This window comes from Apostichopus japonicus, chromosome 2 (genome assembly GCF_037975245.1).
Source record: "Apostichopus japonicus isolate 1M-3 chromosome 2, ASM3797524v1, whole genome shotgun sequence".
In the NCBI taxonomy this organism is placed as follows: domain Eukaryota; kingdom Metazoa; phylum Echinodermata; class Holothuroidea; order Aspidochirotida; family Stichopodidae; genus Apostichopus; species Apostichopus japonicus.
The window spans coordinates 24,102,433-24,117,153 of record NC_092562.1 but is presented as its reverse complement, the minus strand read 5'-3'; the positions used below and the strand labels follow the sequence as shown (position 1 = coordinate 24,117,153).

At 38.7% G+C, this 14,721-nt stretch overlaps 2 protein-coding genes across 4 annotated transcripts in view; one reads left to right on the top strand and one right to left on the bottom strand.

The window, feature by feature from the left end:
- LOC139983124 (gem-associated protein 4-like) overlaps positions 1-14,721 on the top strand; it is a 182,073-nt gene that overhangs the window by 83,466 nt on the left and 83,886 nt on the right. The gene's annotated exons all lie outside the window — the stretch shown is intronic.
- The window catches only part of LOC139982857 (uncharacterized), an 87,263-nt gene that overhangs the window by 3,753 nt on the left and 68,789 nt on the right, over positions 1-14,721 (bottom strand). For 2 of the 3 annotated variants that reach the window (XM_071995993.1, XM_071996013.1), the window contains 4 exons: positions 4,149-4,178; positions 3,038-3,128; positions 1,195-2,692; positions 254-491 (listed from right to left, as the gene is read on the bottom strand). In XM_071995993.1, coding sequence (XP_071852094.1) covers positions 2,344-2,692; positions 3,038-3,128; positions 4,149-4,178 — 470 coding nt within the window. In that variant the 3' untranslated portion in view covers positions 254-491; positions 1,195-2,343. The remainder of the gene's footprint in view (positions 1-253; positions 492-1,194; positions 2,693-3,037; positions 3,129-4,148; positions 4,179-14,721) is intronic. The other variant, XM_071996003.1, reaches the window with a different exon arrangement.

Here is a 14,721-nt window from a genome sequence, read left to right as displayed (position 1 = left end):
GCCAAGTGAAGATATAATATACTCTGTTAAATCCAACTACTTGTTTGTGCCTTTATTTCTTGTTCACATACAGCTGTGACAACTCTACCAGATACAGTATGTATATGCTAATTGAAGTAAAGACTGATGGCCTCACCACACATTCCAGACTGCCCCACAGTGTTGGTGTCAAAATTAATAATGATCCTCTTTCGAGAAAGTTATGGCACCAATTGATTTTCCAGACTAATCTACTATCAATCTTGAAAATTACCTTGAAGGGTCATCTTTGTCATGTTCAGATGAGTTAACTGATGGAGTGTAGTCCGGACTACCTGGCGGTTTTTCGGTTTATCCCGATGTGGATGCCACAGCAGCAGACGGACTATCATCGCCACTGTGAGATGGCCCTGGTTGCTTTGATGGTGTTCTTGTCTCTGTTGGTCCAGTCAGCAACTTCAATGGTGGTAGGAGGACCAGTGAACACTGGACTTCTACATGTGTTACATTCACTGAAAATTAGAATAAACGCTTATTATACCACACACATACAGTAGGCTGCTCTTGGACAGGGGTCAGCTGCCTAGATAGTTCACTTATCTTTTCTGAAGGAGAGCATATCCTCCTGCTTTATGTGGCTGCAAAAATATGGGCCATTCACACCATGAGCATTGCAAATGACTTCAGCTTGGTTTCATATAGTATAACTACAATGTAATCTCCCTTCTCTCAGTAACTATAGCTGTAGCCGTTATATTTTCCTGTGAAGCCATCAGGTATAGCCTCCTCAACCACTCTCGTCAGGCAGGCGGACATGATGGATAAAATACAATGTATATTATCCCCTAGTCAGCCTGCCCGATGTGCAGTTTTAATTGCTATTTTGCTTTCAACGAGTACTGTTTCTAAAATTTTGGCCCCTGTACTCACTTCTGCTATAGAATACTCTATAGATGTATGAAAGTTTTCCATTCTTCCTTGTATTACCCTAGCTTACACTTCTCTACCACATTTTCTCCCCCCAACCCCCCTGCCTCCTTTTTGTCTGGTAGCTTGCCCCCCCATATACATGCCTCAATGTTTTACTGGTGAGATTCCTTGTATCCCGTTCAAAACTGACTACTTAAATCTTTAATACCTGTCACCACCCTCCCCTCCCCCATTTCCCAACTGTTTTTCGGTAATATCAAGCACATGTCTATAAGATCATGCTACCTTTAGATGGAGATGTACATTCTGCAGAATCCTGCCTTTATTTTCACTGCAGTTGGTTGGGGAACAGCTTCTAGATTAATCTAAGTATTGAAAATTGGGAAAGAAAATAACAAGGTAGTTATGAAAGTTCATTTAAGAAAGCAGTTTGATATGTTTGAAAGTACCTGTCACAAGCGTTTTCTCTTGCAACAAAAATTGCAGCCCTACCAACAAAAATGGCAAAATATAAGGATGTCATTTACTGTGAAACATATGAGCTATGACTCTGAGTATATAGATAGGTGGGAGCACATTATAATATTGGGCAAAATGACATGTAAACATCTTATGCTTGTTATTCTGGATTTTTCATGATGTACCACAAAATGAAAGTTAATATAGCCCTAGCCTACGCCTAACTTTATCGTCGCCGTACCTAATTTAGGGCCTAACTAACTGAACGAAATTATAAGAATTAGCCTACTGTCAGATAGTAATAATACCAAGTTAGTCATTGTTGTAGTAGGCCTAGGCCAGAAAATACACTTACTCTTTTCCGATCCAGCTTCGCAACTACTGGTCTACTTGTTTGTATATCTCCTCGAGATTTGAAGATACTTTCTCCAAATAGAGAAGGAACGGCATTGTCTTGTAGACGGCGAGCTGTTGGTGTTCCAAGTCCAAGTTGCGCGGATAGGCGATAGGAATCGAAACTTTAACTGGTGAAGGGCGCACTGCACACATAAGATTCGCTCGAAGGTCCAAGCCAATCTTTACTTATAGGCAGCTAGGCTGGCTGAGTGCACTGGTACTAAGCTATCGCTGTATACAGTGTTTGACGAACACGAAACTTTCTCGTACTGTTGTGCACCCATTCTCATCTGATATTTTGTTTACTGTTCGTGACGTATTGTTTACGGCTTTGATCTCGGTTAGCATATTAGGCATACTTAGTTTTGGTAACATTGGCGGTTCCCCCCGTGACGTCATTATCTTTCGGAATTAGCTTGGTTATTAACTTAATTAAAACAGCAAAGAAACAATTCTGGAACTCCAAATTTGGAATATAGGGTTTTGATATGTAGCTTTTCAATTTGTGTAAGTTTGAAGGAAATGTGTTACGTGTCACTTGACCTTTAAAGACCTGCGCCCTGGTTTCCTAATACCAAGTTAAGCTTTCTTTATAGCGGTATGCCCGGTGATTTTGTAGTTTATATACTGAGGCCCTCTGTCACAGAATACAACTGCCTCTTTCTTTTCAGTGAATATTGTTTTGGAATATTCGTGTTCGTCTCTCATCGAAGCCTCGGGTTCATAACTATCACGATTGTTAAACATTTCCTGATCAGGCAGAGCATATGTTGGTATTTTCACTTCTCCATCTTCTACACTGTAATATATAGGGTCACCAAACACCATTTCGTTATTTACATCACCATGGTGATTGACCAATTGATTCCCTCTGACGTCAGTTCCGTTATTCTCTGGTTTATCAGGACGAGCCACTCCTCCCTTTTGTCTGTAAAACAAACGCAGAAAATATTTGAAGAGTTCTTGGGTTTTCATTGGAATAAAACGTTCTTTCTGATAAAGGAAATTTTGAAGTAAAATCACTTTGATTATGCTTGTCCAACTCTGTTTTCGTCATCGATTCATTGAATGGTTTCCAATATTAATTAAACTTACATAGTTTACATTCAAGCCTCTGATTTGTAACTATTTTATAAGATAGGCAAATATATTTTGATTTCTTTATGCACAGTTAAATCCTTTCATTCGCTGCTCAAACATTAATATATTTATAATTAAGCATCGGTTTTAACTGCGGGTACTGTGCATATTTTTAATTATAAATAAGATTTACCTTCCTGAGCGGTACCAGAGTAAGCCCACAGACCCAAGAACTAGCAACAGTATAGCTACAACTGCGACAGTTATTATCCAAAAACTTGTCCCTATGAGTAAAGAAAAAGTTACAGGAGTTAAGAAATTACCGGAACTATATACACACAAGAACATACCTTACCTTTAAACAGGTAATATATATATATATATATATATATATATATGTATATATATATATATATATATGTTATATATATGTATATATACATATATATATATGTATATATATATATATATATATAAATATATATATATATATATATATATATATATATATATGCATATATATATACATACTTTTTTACCATAAACTGCCGATAACTGTCTACATATAGTACGTATATATATATATATATATATATATATATATATATATATATATATATATATATATATATATATATATATTAATATATATCAATATAGATATGTATACACTGTCGACCTAAGGTACACTTTTTTACCATAAACTGTCGACCTAAGGTACATATAGTACGTATATATATATATATATGACTTTTTTCGTTTTGAAAGTGAATTAATGGAGAAAAAGAAATTAATGGAACTAATATAATTATTAAACCTATGAGTTAGAATAATGATAACCAAAAACTTTTCAAAACATTTAATCGAGAATATAAATATGTAGTGTTACATGTTAAACGTCAATCTTGCTGGAACAATATATTTCAAAAGGTTTTGAATGGTTAAACAGAAGCAAGTTAAGAGTTTTATGTGATTGGGGATGTTTTCAAAGAAGGAGCAATTGCGATTATGACAACAGTTGTATCACGAGAGGTTTACTAATAGAAGGGACGAGGGTGGAAAAGATGGAATTGAGGGCGATGGAGGCAGAGCATGTTATAAACGTCCTTTAAAATTGAACAGATTTGGTTTATAAATCTTCGCGTAGTGCAATCCCTCCACTCCTATAACATAAATGGTTACATAAAATGGAATAAATTTTGATGTTATTCATTTTTTTCAGAACTGTTTAAGTGAATTATTTTTGCAGGCTAGAAATGACTTGAAAAATGTCTTTTCAAGTTGATATTAAAGAAAATACTCACCACTGGTAGGCATAGGAACTGTTTGAATATCTGCAATCAGGAAAAGAAGAAGAAGAAAGACGTATTAGTCTTGGAGGAATCCTGAGCTTCTGACTTTTACCTACTTTGGTTACATATTGGTCTTCATACTGACTGTAACCAGTATCAACAATTCTGAGAGGGATTCGAGATATAAGTATGAAAAGAGGCTTTTAAAAGTAATTTTCTGTAACACATGGTGTGGCGTCCGTCCCGGTACGGTAAGGCAGATTTCGATGGTCGCGTGTTGAAACTACTTTTGAAAAAACAGGTTTTGAAAAATTAACCACTTTTGAACAAAAAAATTACCAGTTTTGAAAAACTAACCACTTTTGATAAAAATAATGTCCACTTTTGAAAAAAATACCGAACCATATTTGAAAAAAATAATTAACTACTTTTGAAAAATCAATACGTTTTTTCAAAAGTAGAAATTTAAACAGGTTTTGAAAAAATAACCACTTTTGAAAACATAATGTCCACTTTCGATAAATAAATACGTTTTTTCAAAAGTGGTAATAGGGTAATTTTTTTATGGTGCGATAGGAAGCTTTAACTTCTCGTCTATATGATCGTCTTTTGCTTTTCAAAATTTCATCTGCTGGGACTTTGCCCCCAAATTCCGGCATGCCCCCCTCCCCGCCCCTCCAAATCTTTAAGTCTGGCGCCGCCACTGCAACTATCTTCCTACGCCACTGTATATGTTCAAGTGTATCATGACGGAGGGCGGGGCGGGCGGCAGTGACGTCTTAAGTATGATATTCGGGCAATATGCCTTTGACCCCCCCCCCCCCAAAAAAAAGAAGAAATCTCCACCAAAAAACGGTTCGGAAACGGCAAAATTAGAGCGAGAAAATATGCTCCCAGCGGTCAGAACGACCGACGAAACACTGAAAGAGAGGATCAGGGTGGTACTGTAAGAGGGGAGCAGTGTGCTGGTGTGCTAAAGGACAGGGGAGCTAGTGTGGGAGGGGACCAAGGAGCTACTGAAAGAGAGGATCAGGGTGGTACTGTAAGAGGGGAGCAGTGTGCTGGTGTGCTAAAGGACGGGGAGCTAATGTGGGAGGGGACCAAGAAGCTACTGAAAGAGAGGATCAGGATTCTAGTGATGGAGAGGATCAGGGTGGTTCTGTAAGAGGGGAGCAGTGTGCTGGTGTGCTAAAGGACAAGGGAGCTAATGTGGGAGGGGACCAAGAAGCTACTGAAAGAGAGGATCAGGATTCTAGTGATGGAGAGGATCAGGGTGGTTCTGTAAGAGGGGAGCAGTGTGCTGGTGTGCTAAAGGACAGGGGAGCTATTGTGGGAGGGGACCAAGGAGCTACTGAAAGAGAGGATCAGGGTGGTACTGTAAGAGGGGAGCAGTGTGCTGGTATGCTAAAGGACAAGGGAGCTAATGTGGGAGGGGACCAAGAAGCTACTGAAAGAGAGGATCAGGATTCTAGTGATGGAGAGGATCAGGGTGGTTCTGTAAGAGGGGAGCAGCGTGCTGGTGTGCTAAAGGACAGGGGAGCTAGTGTGGGAGGGGACCAAGGAGCTACTGAAAGAGAGGATCAGGGTGGTACTGTAAGAGGGGAGCAGTGTGCTGGTGTGCTAAAGGGCAAGGGAGCTAATGTTTGAGGGGACCAATGAGCTACTGAAAGAGAGGATCAGGATTCTAGTGATGGAGAGGATCAGGGTTCCACTGTAAGAGGGGAGCAGTGTGCTGGTGTGCTAAAGGACAAGGGAGCTAATGTTTGAGGGGACCAATGAGCTACTGAAAGAGAGGATCAGGATTCTAGTGATGGAGAGGATCAGGGTGGTACTGTAAGAGGGGAGCAGTGTGCTGGTGTGCTAAAAGACAGGGGAGCTAGTGTGGGAGGGGACCAAGGAGCTACTGAAAGAGAGGAACAGGATTCTAGTGATGGAGAGGATCAGGGTGGTTCTGTAAGAGGGGAGCAGTGTGCTGGTGTGCTTAGGACAGGGGACCTAATGTGGGAGGGGACCAAGGAGCTACTGAAAGAGGGGACGGAGGTGCTACTATAAGATTGGACAGGGGTGCTATTGCTAGTGTAGGAAGGGACCAAAGTCCAATATTACCTCCGGAAATTATGGAAATGATTATTTCCTCCGATGTACATATGCATGCGGATATAAGGACAATTGGCAAACTTTCACATGTCAATAGTGATTTCTATATTCACTGCGCTGAGAAATGTGTCGACATTGTAATGCCATGTTCAAAATATACGGTGAGGCTGTACCTATTTACATAAGACCCACTTTGGCTTCGGAGTTTTTTGGGGGGTCGTATATCGAGGCTGTGATTTCTGTCCAACGCATCATAAAACAAGCTTGAATAATGAGTGGTCTAGGCTTGGCTCTAAAAAGTCTGTTATCAGTTCACCCAAGATGGTGGTTTGCTTGGTTGATTTTGGCCCAACTTGACAATTGTCCTGGTTGGTACGTAATTCGTAAAATGTTCTGGAAGAAGTAAGATCATTCTCTGTATACGGTGGCCACATGTACATCTCTTGCTAACAAACAGATACTCACAATTTTTATAAACGTTTGTAGTTTAGTTGTTGTTTTTGTAGTTGCTAGTTTTTGTTGTACATTTAAAGAAGTGATACTTGCCATGTGTTTTATTTGAGAAGATTACCTGTGTTATGTATACTCATCACATTTACAAAACAGTCATTTTTTATTCGCCATGTGTTGTATTGAGAGAAGTTTACAAGTGATCTGGTTAATTGAATTTTCATAAATGCAAGTGAAATTAAACTCCATATTTTAAAGATGACATTTGCATTACGTGACTTGCAATGTACTGTATCACTGAGCGCCACTTTTGAAAAAGTGACAATTTCTATATAGTAACAGATAAACGACCAAAGGAAAATTCCTATAACTTTAGTAATTTAAATCAATATTAAAATCATAAATAACATTTCGCAGTACAATTCACAATTACATTCGCTTAACAGCATCAGTGAAAACATACAAATAGTTCAGCAGAATTGGTTGTCATGTAGCCTAAAATCAACCCTCAGCGTGATCAGGTGTTTCAAACTGGCAAATATCTAACAAAAAATTCTTTATTTCTCAAATTATCACTATTTTATTAGTAGACCAAGTTCCATATTGTACCATATATAGGGTATATTTGCTGGCTACGCACACCTTTTCGTCAAAATTTCATGTGCGAAGGACGGCAACTTAGTTTGAGTTTACATTAAGAGTTTACAATAGCTCTCAATATGTTATCTGCTAGCATTGTGGTACCTTTTTACCAAATTTAGTAAGGCAGGTGTTCATTAAATCAAATTTGTAAACCTGACCTCCCTCACGACCATAGAAGTCCCATACTTACTTTCTTTTCTAGTTATTTTATTATGTTTGTTGTTTTTGGGGGCGGGGCCGGGGTGGGGGAGTACTCTATCTATGGACATTCTACGTCCACTGTTCAGAAATATGTGCTACAAGTGGATGAAACCTTGTAGGTTCTAGTTATTTCACTTGGAAATCTGATAGACGAAAAGTGAGAGACAGCGAAGTTTAACTTGTTAAAACTTTACACATGTCAAATAGACACATTTTCTTCTTTTTTGTTCAAATGATATTACCTTCATGTCAAAGATTATATTTCAAGTTGAATTTACAAATATTGTTGATTTTATCAATTGGTATAATTTTGTCCTTCATTCGTCCGTCTCTCGTGAAAGGCCTACTTTATAAATAAAAAAAGAAGGGTAACATTTGACATTACTCCCTTATATTATTACAGAATTGGATGCTAGTTAAAAACAAGCTACTACAAGCCAGAGCAACCTCTCTTGGGGGGTATGTATCCGAATAATATGCGTTTGTTTGCGATTTAAGACCGGTCTGGTATCATAAATACAGTGGCGTAGGAAGGTCTGGGGGAGGGGTCTAAGGGGAGGGGGTGTCCCCTCCCCTTTGGAAATCTTTTGCATTTCCAGGTGGCCTCAGATGCAATTTGGTGCAACATAGCACACTTCAACACCCACTCCATTTTGTAAATAATTTTGCATTTTCACCTGGCCTTAGATGCAATTTGGTGCTCCAAATGAGATTTTTTCTCATTTGGAAATGAAAAAGGGGTTTTCTGACTTGCGAAGCGGGGGGGGGGGCGGAATGATACTTCCGCCCCTCCATATTTTTCACTGGGGGGACTGGCGCCCCCAGCCCCCGGTTCCTACGCCCTTGCATAAATATGAGGTGCGCCTCTGGATTTTCAAACCTTTATGACGTAAAAAAACCCGGTCCTAATTCTGCAAGGGAGGCCCTCGCATCTGGTCATTCCCTCATTGTTGTGCGCTTGTGTTTCACTATTTTTCAAGTTGCCCCCTGACCTCATTGGATACGCGAAGCAACTTGTCTAGGGGGGGGGGTGTAGGGGGAAAATTACCTGCTCGAGACAAAAATTACCTGAAATAATTTATTCCATGAAAACATGCGTGAGGAAAACGCGTAAGTTTTTGTGATGTCATAACTACCAGGGGGTAGATTTGGTGTTTGAAGCTGCCGTGGCCAAAGCGTGGAAACCGGCCTGGGTGCCACAGATCAGTGGCACTACGTTCGCTACGCGCCACCATTGGTTGGCGCGTAGCGAAGAATTGTTTGGCTAAAAATACCTCCTAGATCGCTGGAAATGCCTTATTTTCTTTAAGCAGCCGGCCGAAAGCGGCCTTTAACCAAGAGCGGCGATCGCCACATCGCCAGTCCGCCTTTGCGAGGGGGCGAAGCTCCCGGAAGCTCTGCAACTTACATTTGAGGAAACTGATATCAATTCTTAAACCCATCAAAAGCTGAACAATGTGCGAAACTCGAGGTGCCCTCTTAATGCAAAGCCCTGGTTGTTTGGGGCGAAGCTCAGGGCGGAATGGCTATATAGACAATTGGACAATGCTTGATGGGCCGGTGGGTCGGTGGGTCGGTTTTCTCAGATAAGCAACATACTAATGGTTAATGGGCCGACCTACGTGAAGGATGCCTGGGCCGGTTTTAAGACCCACTCCGCTCCTGGCGGAGCCCCCTTAAGCTCTGCGTTTTCAGGTACTTGGAAGGGTAAATTTCAGTCAGAAACGGCATGACAAATATCTTACATGGCGGGGGTCGGGTGCAGTTTCAGGTATTTCAAGGGTAAATTTCAATCAGTATTGGCATTGTCAAATATTTACATGGTGGGGGTCCGGCCCGTCCGGGACGAAACTTCCAAAAGCTCCACAATTCAGGTATTTGGACGGTTTAATATACACGTTCGTACGTACGCGCACGTGTCTCACACAGCTTATCATAGCAGGCGTAATGTACGCGTTACAATGGATCGCGAGATTTTATGATAATTTCAGGTGACTAATTTGCCTGAAATATCGAAGTTACACTATGTTCCATTTCCAATTTTCTTAATTTATCAGCAATTTAATATTTTTTTTAAATATTAATTTAGTTTGATATATATTGTTAATTCTATTTTTTCAGAAACATATTTCTACCTGAAAGTTAGCATCATTTTACTTGAAAATTTTGGCAAAATCTTGATTGTGGGTGTTACACCCCCACACCCCCCTCGGTCGCTACGCCCCTGGCCAGTAGGCAGAATATCCCGTCGCTAATTTTGCGTATGTTTTTCTTCGTCCACCAAACTAACTCATTTACTGGCGGCTACCCCGCTGTTTATGCCACTTCCGACTGAAGATTAAGTTACTTTGATCAACAGCTTTTGGTTTTAGTTACTTATGTCTCTTTTTCTCAGATTCAGGGCGCAACTAACGGAAGTGTGGGTTGTCACACCCCAATAATTTCCAAAGTTTCGGCAAATCAAGATACTCTGTCGGAAAATTTAATCGATTGTCGGCAAATGTAGAAAAAAATTGATTGTGTTGCTTCAGAATTTCTTCCTTGACAAACATATTTTGTTGGCAAATTGATGTTTAACGTAATTTTCTGCATTAAATATGCCTTATTGTTATGGGGGATATTAAACCACAAGCCCCCTCTCCCGGTTTTCTAAATCATTCGGCGAAAACCTAAATGTTTCCCTTTCCCCAAAAAAATCATTTACTTTTCAAAAGTGGTATTTTTTTTTGGCAAATGTGGTTTCCCAGCAAAAAAACCTAATTTTACCGCGGTAAACTATGGTAAATGTGTGGTAAATGGGGTAAATGTGTGGTAAAATTGTGGTAAAATAAACTGCGGTACATTTACCACAGTTTTACCATGGTATTACCGCGGTAAAAGTAGGGTAAAAGTGCGGTACATTTACTGCGGTAAATTTACCGCAGTTTTATCATGGTATTACCGCGGTAAAAGTAGGGTAAAAGTGCGGTGCATTTACTACGGTAAATTTACCACAGTTTTACCATGGTATTACCGCGGTAAAAGTGTGTTACATTTACTACGGTAAATTTACCGCAGTTTTACCATGGTAGTATACCGCGGTAAAAGTGTGGTACAGTTACTACGGTAAATTTACCATAGCTTTACCATGATATTACTGGAGTAATTAAGTAGGGTAAATTTATATGGTACATAAACTGCATAGGTGAAATTCCTACAATTGTGCCATGATTAACCACAGTAAAATTTAGGGTAAAACTATACAGTGCAATTATACTATGGTAAATTTACCATAATTGTACCACGATTTTACCACAGTAGAACATATATGGGTCACACTATGAAACATGATGGTACATTTACAGCAATTTTTGCATGATTTTGTCCCATATTTTTGCAATACTGATAAGACAAACCTTTTGCCAGCTTATGCTCTACTCATATCTTAATGTTGGCAATATAAATTACCTGTGGATATGAGTTGAATTAAGAAGAGAGACCAACTGCTATTCTTATATGTTATAGTATGCATCTCTTTTCCTAAAAAAAAGCAGTAGATATATACATAGAGAATTCCTTCATGTAATCCCTGAAAAATTTGAGAGGAGACAACATTTAATTCTTTTTTCATCATGAGGGAGAACCTAAAAGCCTTTAAAATGAAAAAAAAAGAACTATATAAACTAGCACACATAAGGCAGAGCTTCTGTGCCTCAACACTGAACACACAAAAATTGACCAATCAGTGTCCTCAGATTTGGGTATTCTCTGTCAGGTCCATTAAATGACATGACAAGTCTATGTATCTATCTACAGAGTACTCTCACCTCTCTGTATTCAAACTTCTTACCTAAAACCTCTTCCCTTTAGAAAGTCCATTTCCTAAGTGGGTATAGCCCCCGAACTCCAGGTGTACTTATACACTAAGTACAACTCCAAAACTCCAACTAAGTAGCAACCACTTCCGACCCAAACAATAGAAACCGCTCTGTCTTTTATTCCCATTTAATTAGAAATTCCTCCCCCTTTAGTGATCCCTACCTAATTGGCTCCTCAGCTCCGACCTCCTGTTCATTTATGGCTTCTTAACAATGTTAATCGAACAGTACTTCACTTCTCAGCATCTCCCTGTTTGAATAATAGACAACTTTCCCTAGAAAAAAAAGTGTCTATTCTACAAAACTTAAATATTATCCCCCGTATGACCTCTTGCGAGGTCGAACAGGGGTAAACTCCTTTACTGTTGTTACAGAGTACTCTCTTCATTTAAACCAAGTTTTTTAGGACAATTGGAGATCAAAAGTTATCTACCAAGGGAATTCACACAGATCTTAGTTACGGCTGTGTATATCCACCCGAAAGCGAATGCTGACAATGCTCGTAATCAATTGAAAGCAACGATTAATCGCATTGAAAATTCCCACCCCGATTCTGTTAATATGACAATGGGGGACTTTAATCACTGCAAGATTGACGATCTACTGCCTACTTATACACAATACATTGATCTGCCTACAAGGAATAACACTACACTGGATATGTGCTATGGTAATGTCAATGGAAGTAATTACAAAGTAAAAACTTTAGCTCAGCTTGGTAGTTCTGATCATTCTATTATCCATATGTCGCCCAAATACCGTCGTGAACTGGAAAGATCCAAAACCCATTGTGAAGACGCAACTGAGCTGGAACAAGGAAGCTGTTGACCAATTGCGTGGGTGTTTTGAGTGCACGGACTGGAATGTATTTGATGATCCAAACTTACAGGACACTACAACAACTGTTACTGAATATATTAATTTCTGTGCTGATCTGATAATCCCAAAGAAATCGTTTCGCATTTTCCCAAATAACAAACCGTGGCTATCCAAAGAGTTGAGATCCCTAGTGTATGAAAAGAAAGCTGCATTCTCAAGCGGGGATTTTGATCTTGTGAAGGCAAAACAGCGGGAGATAAAAAAAGGAAGTTAAGAGATGTAAAAAAGAGTACGGAAAGAAATTGGAAGATAAATTTGAAGGGGGTAATTCGAAAGCAGCCTGGCAAGTGATGCAAAGTATAACCGGTTATAAAGGAAAACATAAAAGTGGACCGATTAGAGATGGACAAAAACTGGTTAATGACTTGAATGATTTTTATTGTAGGTTTGATGTGAGTAGCAATACTTTGGTTAATGCAGGAATTGATAAAAAATTGAGGAAGAGTCTCAATTGTGCTAACACTGGTAGTGACAGAGTGATTGTAAATGAAAATGTTGTCAGGAAATATTTTTCTAGTGTTAAGATAAATAAAGCCACAGGCCCAGACGGTGTCCAAAATATGTTAATAAAAACATGTAGCTCTCAGCTAGCGCCAGTGTTCACTCCGATTTTCCAAAGAACACTTGATGAGGGCGTTATTCCTGAGATCTGGAAAACCTCAATCATAATCCCGGTTCCTAAAACAAAAGTGGTCTCATGTTTAAATGACTACCGTCCGATATCACTCACGTCAAATATCATGAAATGTCTGGAAAGGGTGGTACTAAAACTTCTTCTAGCTGAAAAAGGTGTTGTTATAGATGAAAATCAGTTTGCCTTCCAAAGCAGAAGAGGTGTAGATGACGCAATACTTGTTTACCTGCATGGGGTCTTGAAGCACTTAGACCAACCAAAAACGTCTGTGAGGTCAATCTTCATTGACTTCTCGAGTGCATTTAACACTATTAAGCCCAATATATTAGTACAAAAACTGTTAGACATGCAAGTGAACTATAACATCGTTCTCTGGGTCCTCAATTATATGCGTTGTAGACCTCAGATGGTTAGAATGGGTGATTTCAGATCTGACCAGTGTGTCATTAGTACGGGTGCCCCCCAGGGATGTGTGCTCTCACCAGTGCTGTTCTGCTTGTACACAAATGATTGTAAAATATCGAGTGACCAATGCAATATTATCAGATATGCTGATGATACCGTGCTGACTGGTCTTCTTTATAATAATGACAGCTCTGCCTTTGTTAGTGAAGTACAGAAATTTGTTGGTTGGTGTAAAAGTAACAGTCTGATGTTAAATATAAATAAAACTAAGGAACTAGTGTTTGATTTTAGGAAAGGAAATATTGTCCACGATCATGTATAATTGATGGCAAAGTAGTTGAGAGGGTAGAAAGCTACAAGTACCTGGGAACGTATATTGATAATAAACTTAATTGGAATGTTCACACAAAGGCTGTTAAGGGTAAAGCCTGCCAACGACTTTTTTTCCTTAGAAAATTAAAACAATGCAGAGTTAATTATACCAACATGAAATTATTCTACCAGTCAATCATCCAAAGTGTCATTTCGTCCAATATTATATGTTTCTTTGGTAGTATGCCGAAGAAGTACAGGGCAGGGTTGGAACGTGTTCGGAAGTTAGCTGAACGCTGTATTGGTTCAAGTCTTCCGTCACTCTCAACTATATACGAAGAGAGTCTGTTAAAGAAACTAAAAAATATAAAAGAAGATCACACACACCCTTTTCACAGACATATCATTTTCAACAGATCCGGGATACGATTACAGGTGCCCAATACAAAAACGTCCAGGTTCCGTAATTCTTTCTTACCTGAGGCAACACACTTATTTAACTCACGTGTAAAGCGATCTGGCCACAGTGTGTAATCTATCACTTGCAGCCCTCTGTGCTGCCCCTGTTACTGTTCTGGTTCTGCCTATTTAGTTTTATTCTCGTAGCTGTTCACTTATAGTTTACTTATTGTATGTTTATGTTTGTATTCACTATTGTTTTATGTTTACTGTCGACGGGAAATAATTTCCTTTTTCTGTTTTTCTGAAATGGACAATAAATTTTCTATCTATCTATCTATCTATCTATCTATCTATCTATCTATCTATCTATCTATCTATCTATCTATCTATCTATCTATCTATCTATCTATCTATCTATCTATCTATCTATCTATCTATCTATCTATCTATCTATCTATCTATCTATCTATCTATCTATCTATCTATCTATCTATCTATCTATCTATCTATCTATCTATCTATCTATCTATCTATCTATCTATCTATCTATCTATCTATCTATCTATCTATCTATCTATCTATCTATCTATCTATCTATCTATCTATCTATCTATCTATCTATCTATCTATCTATCTATCTATCTATCTATCTATCTATCTATCTATCTATCTATCTATCTATCTATCTATCTATCTATCTATCTAT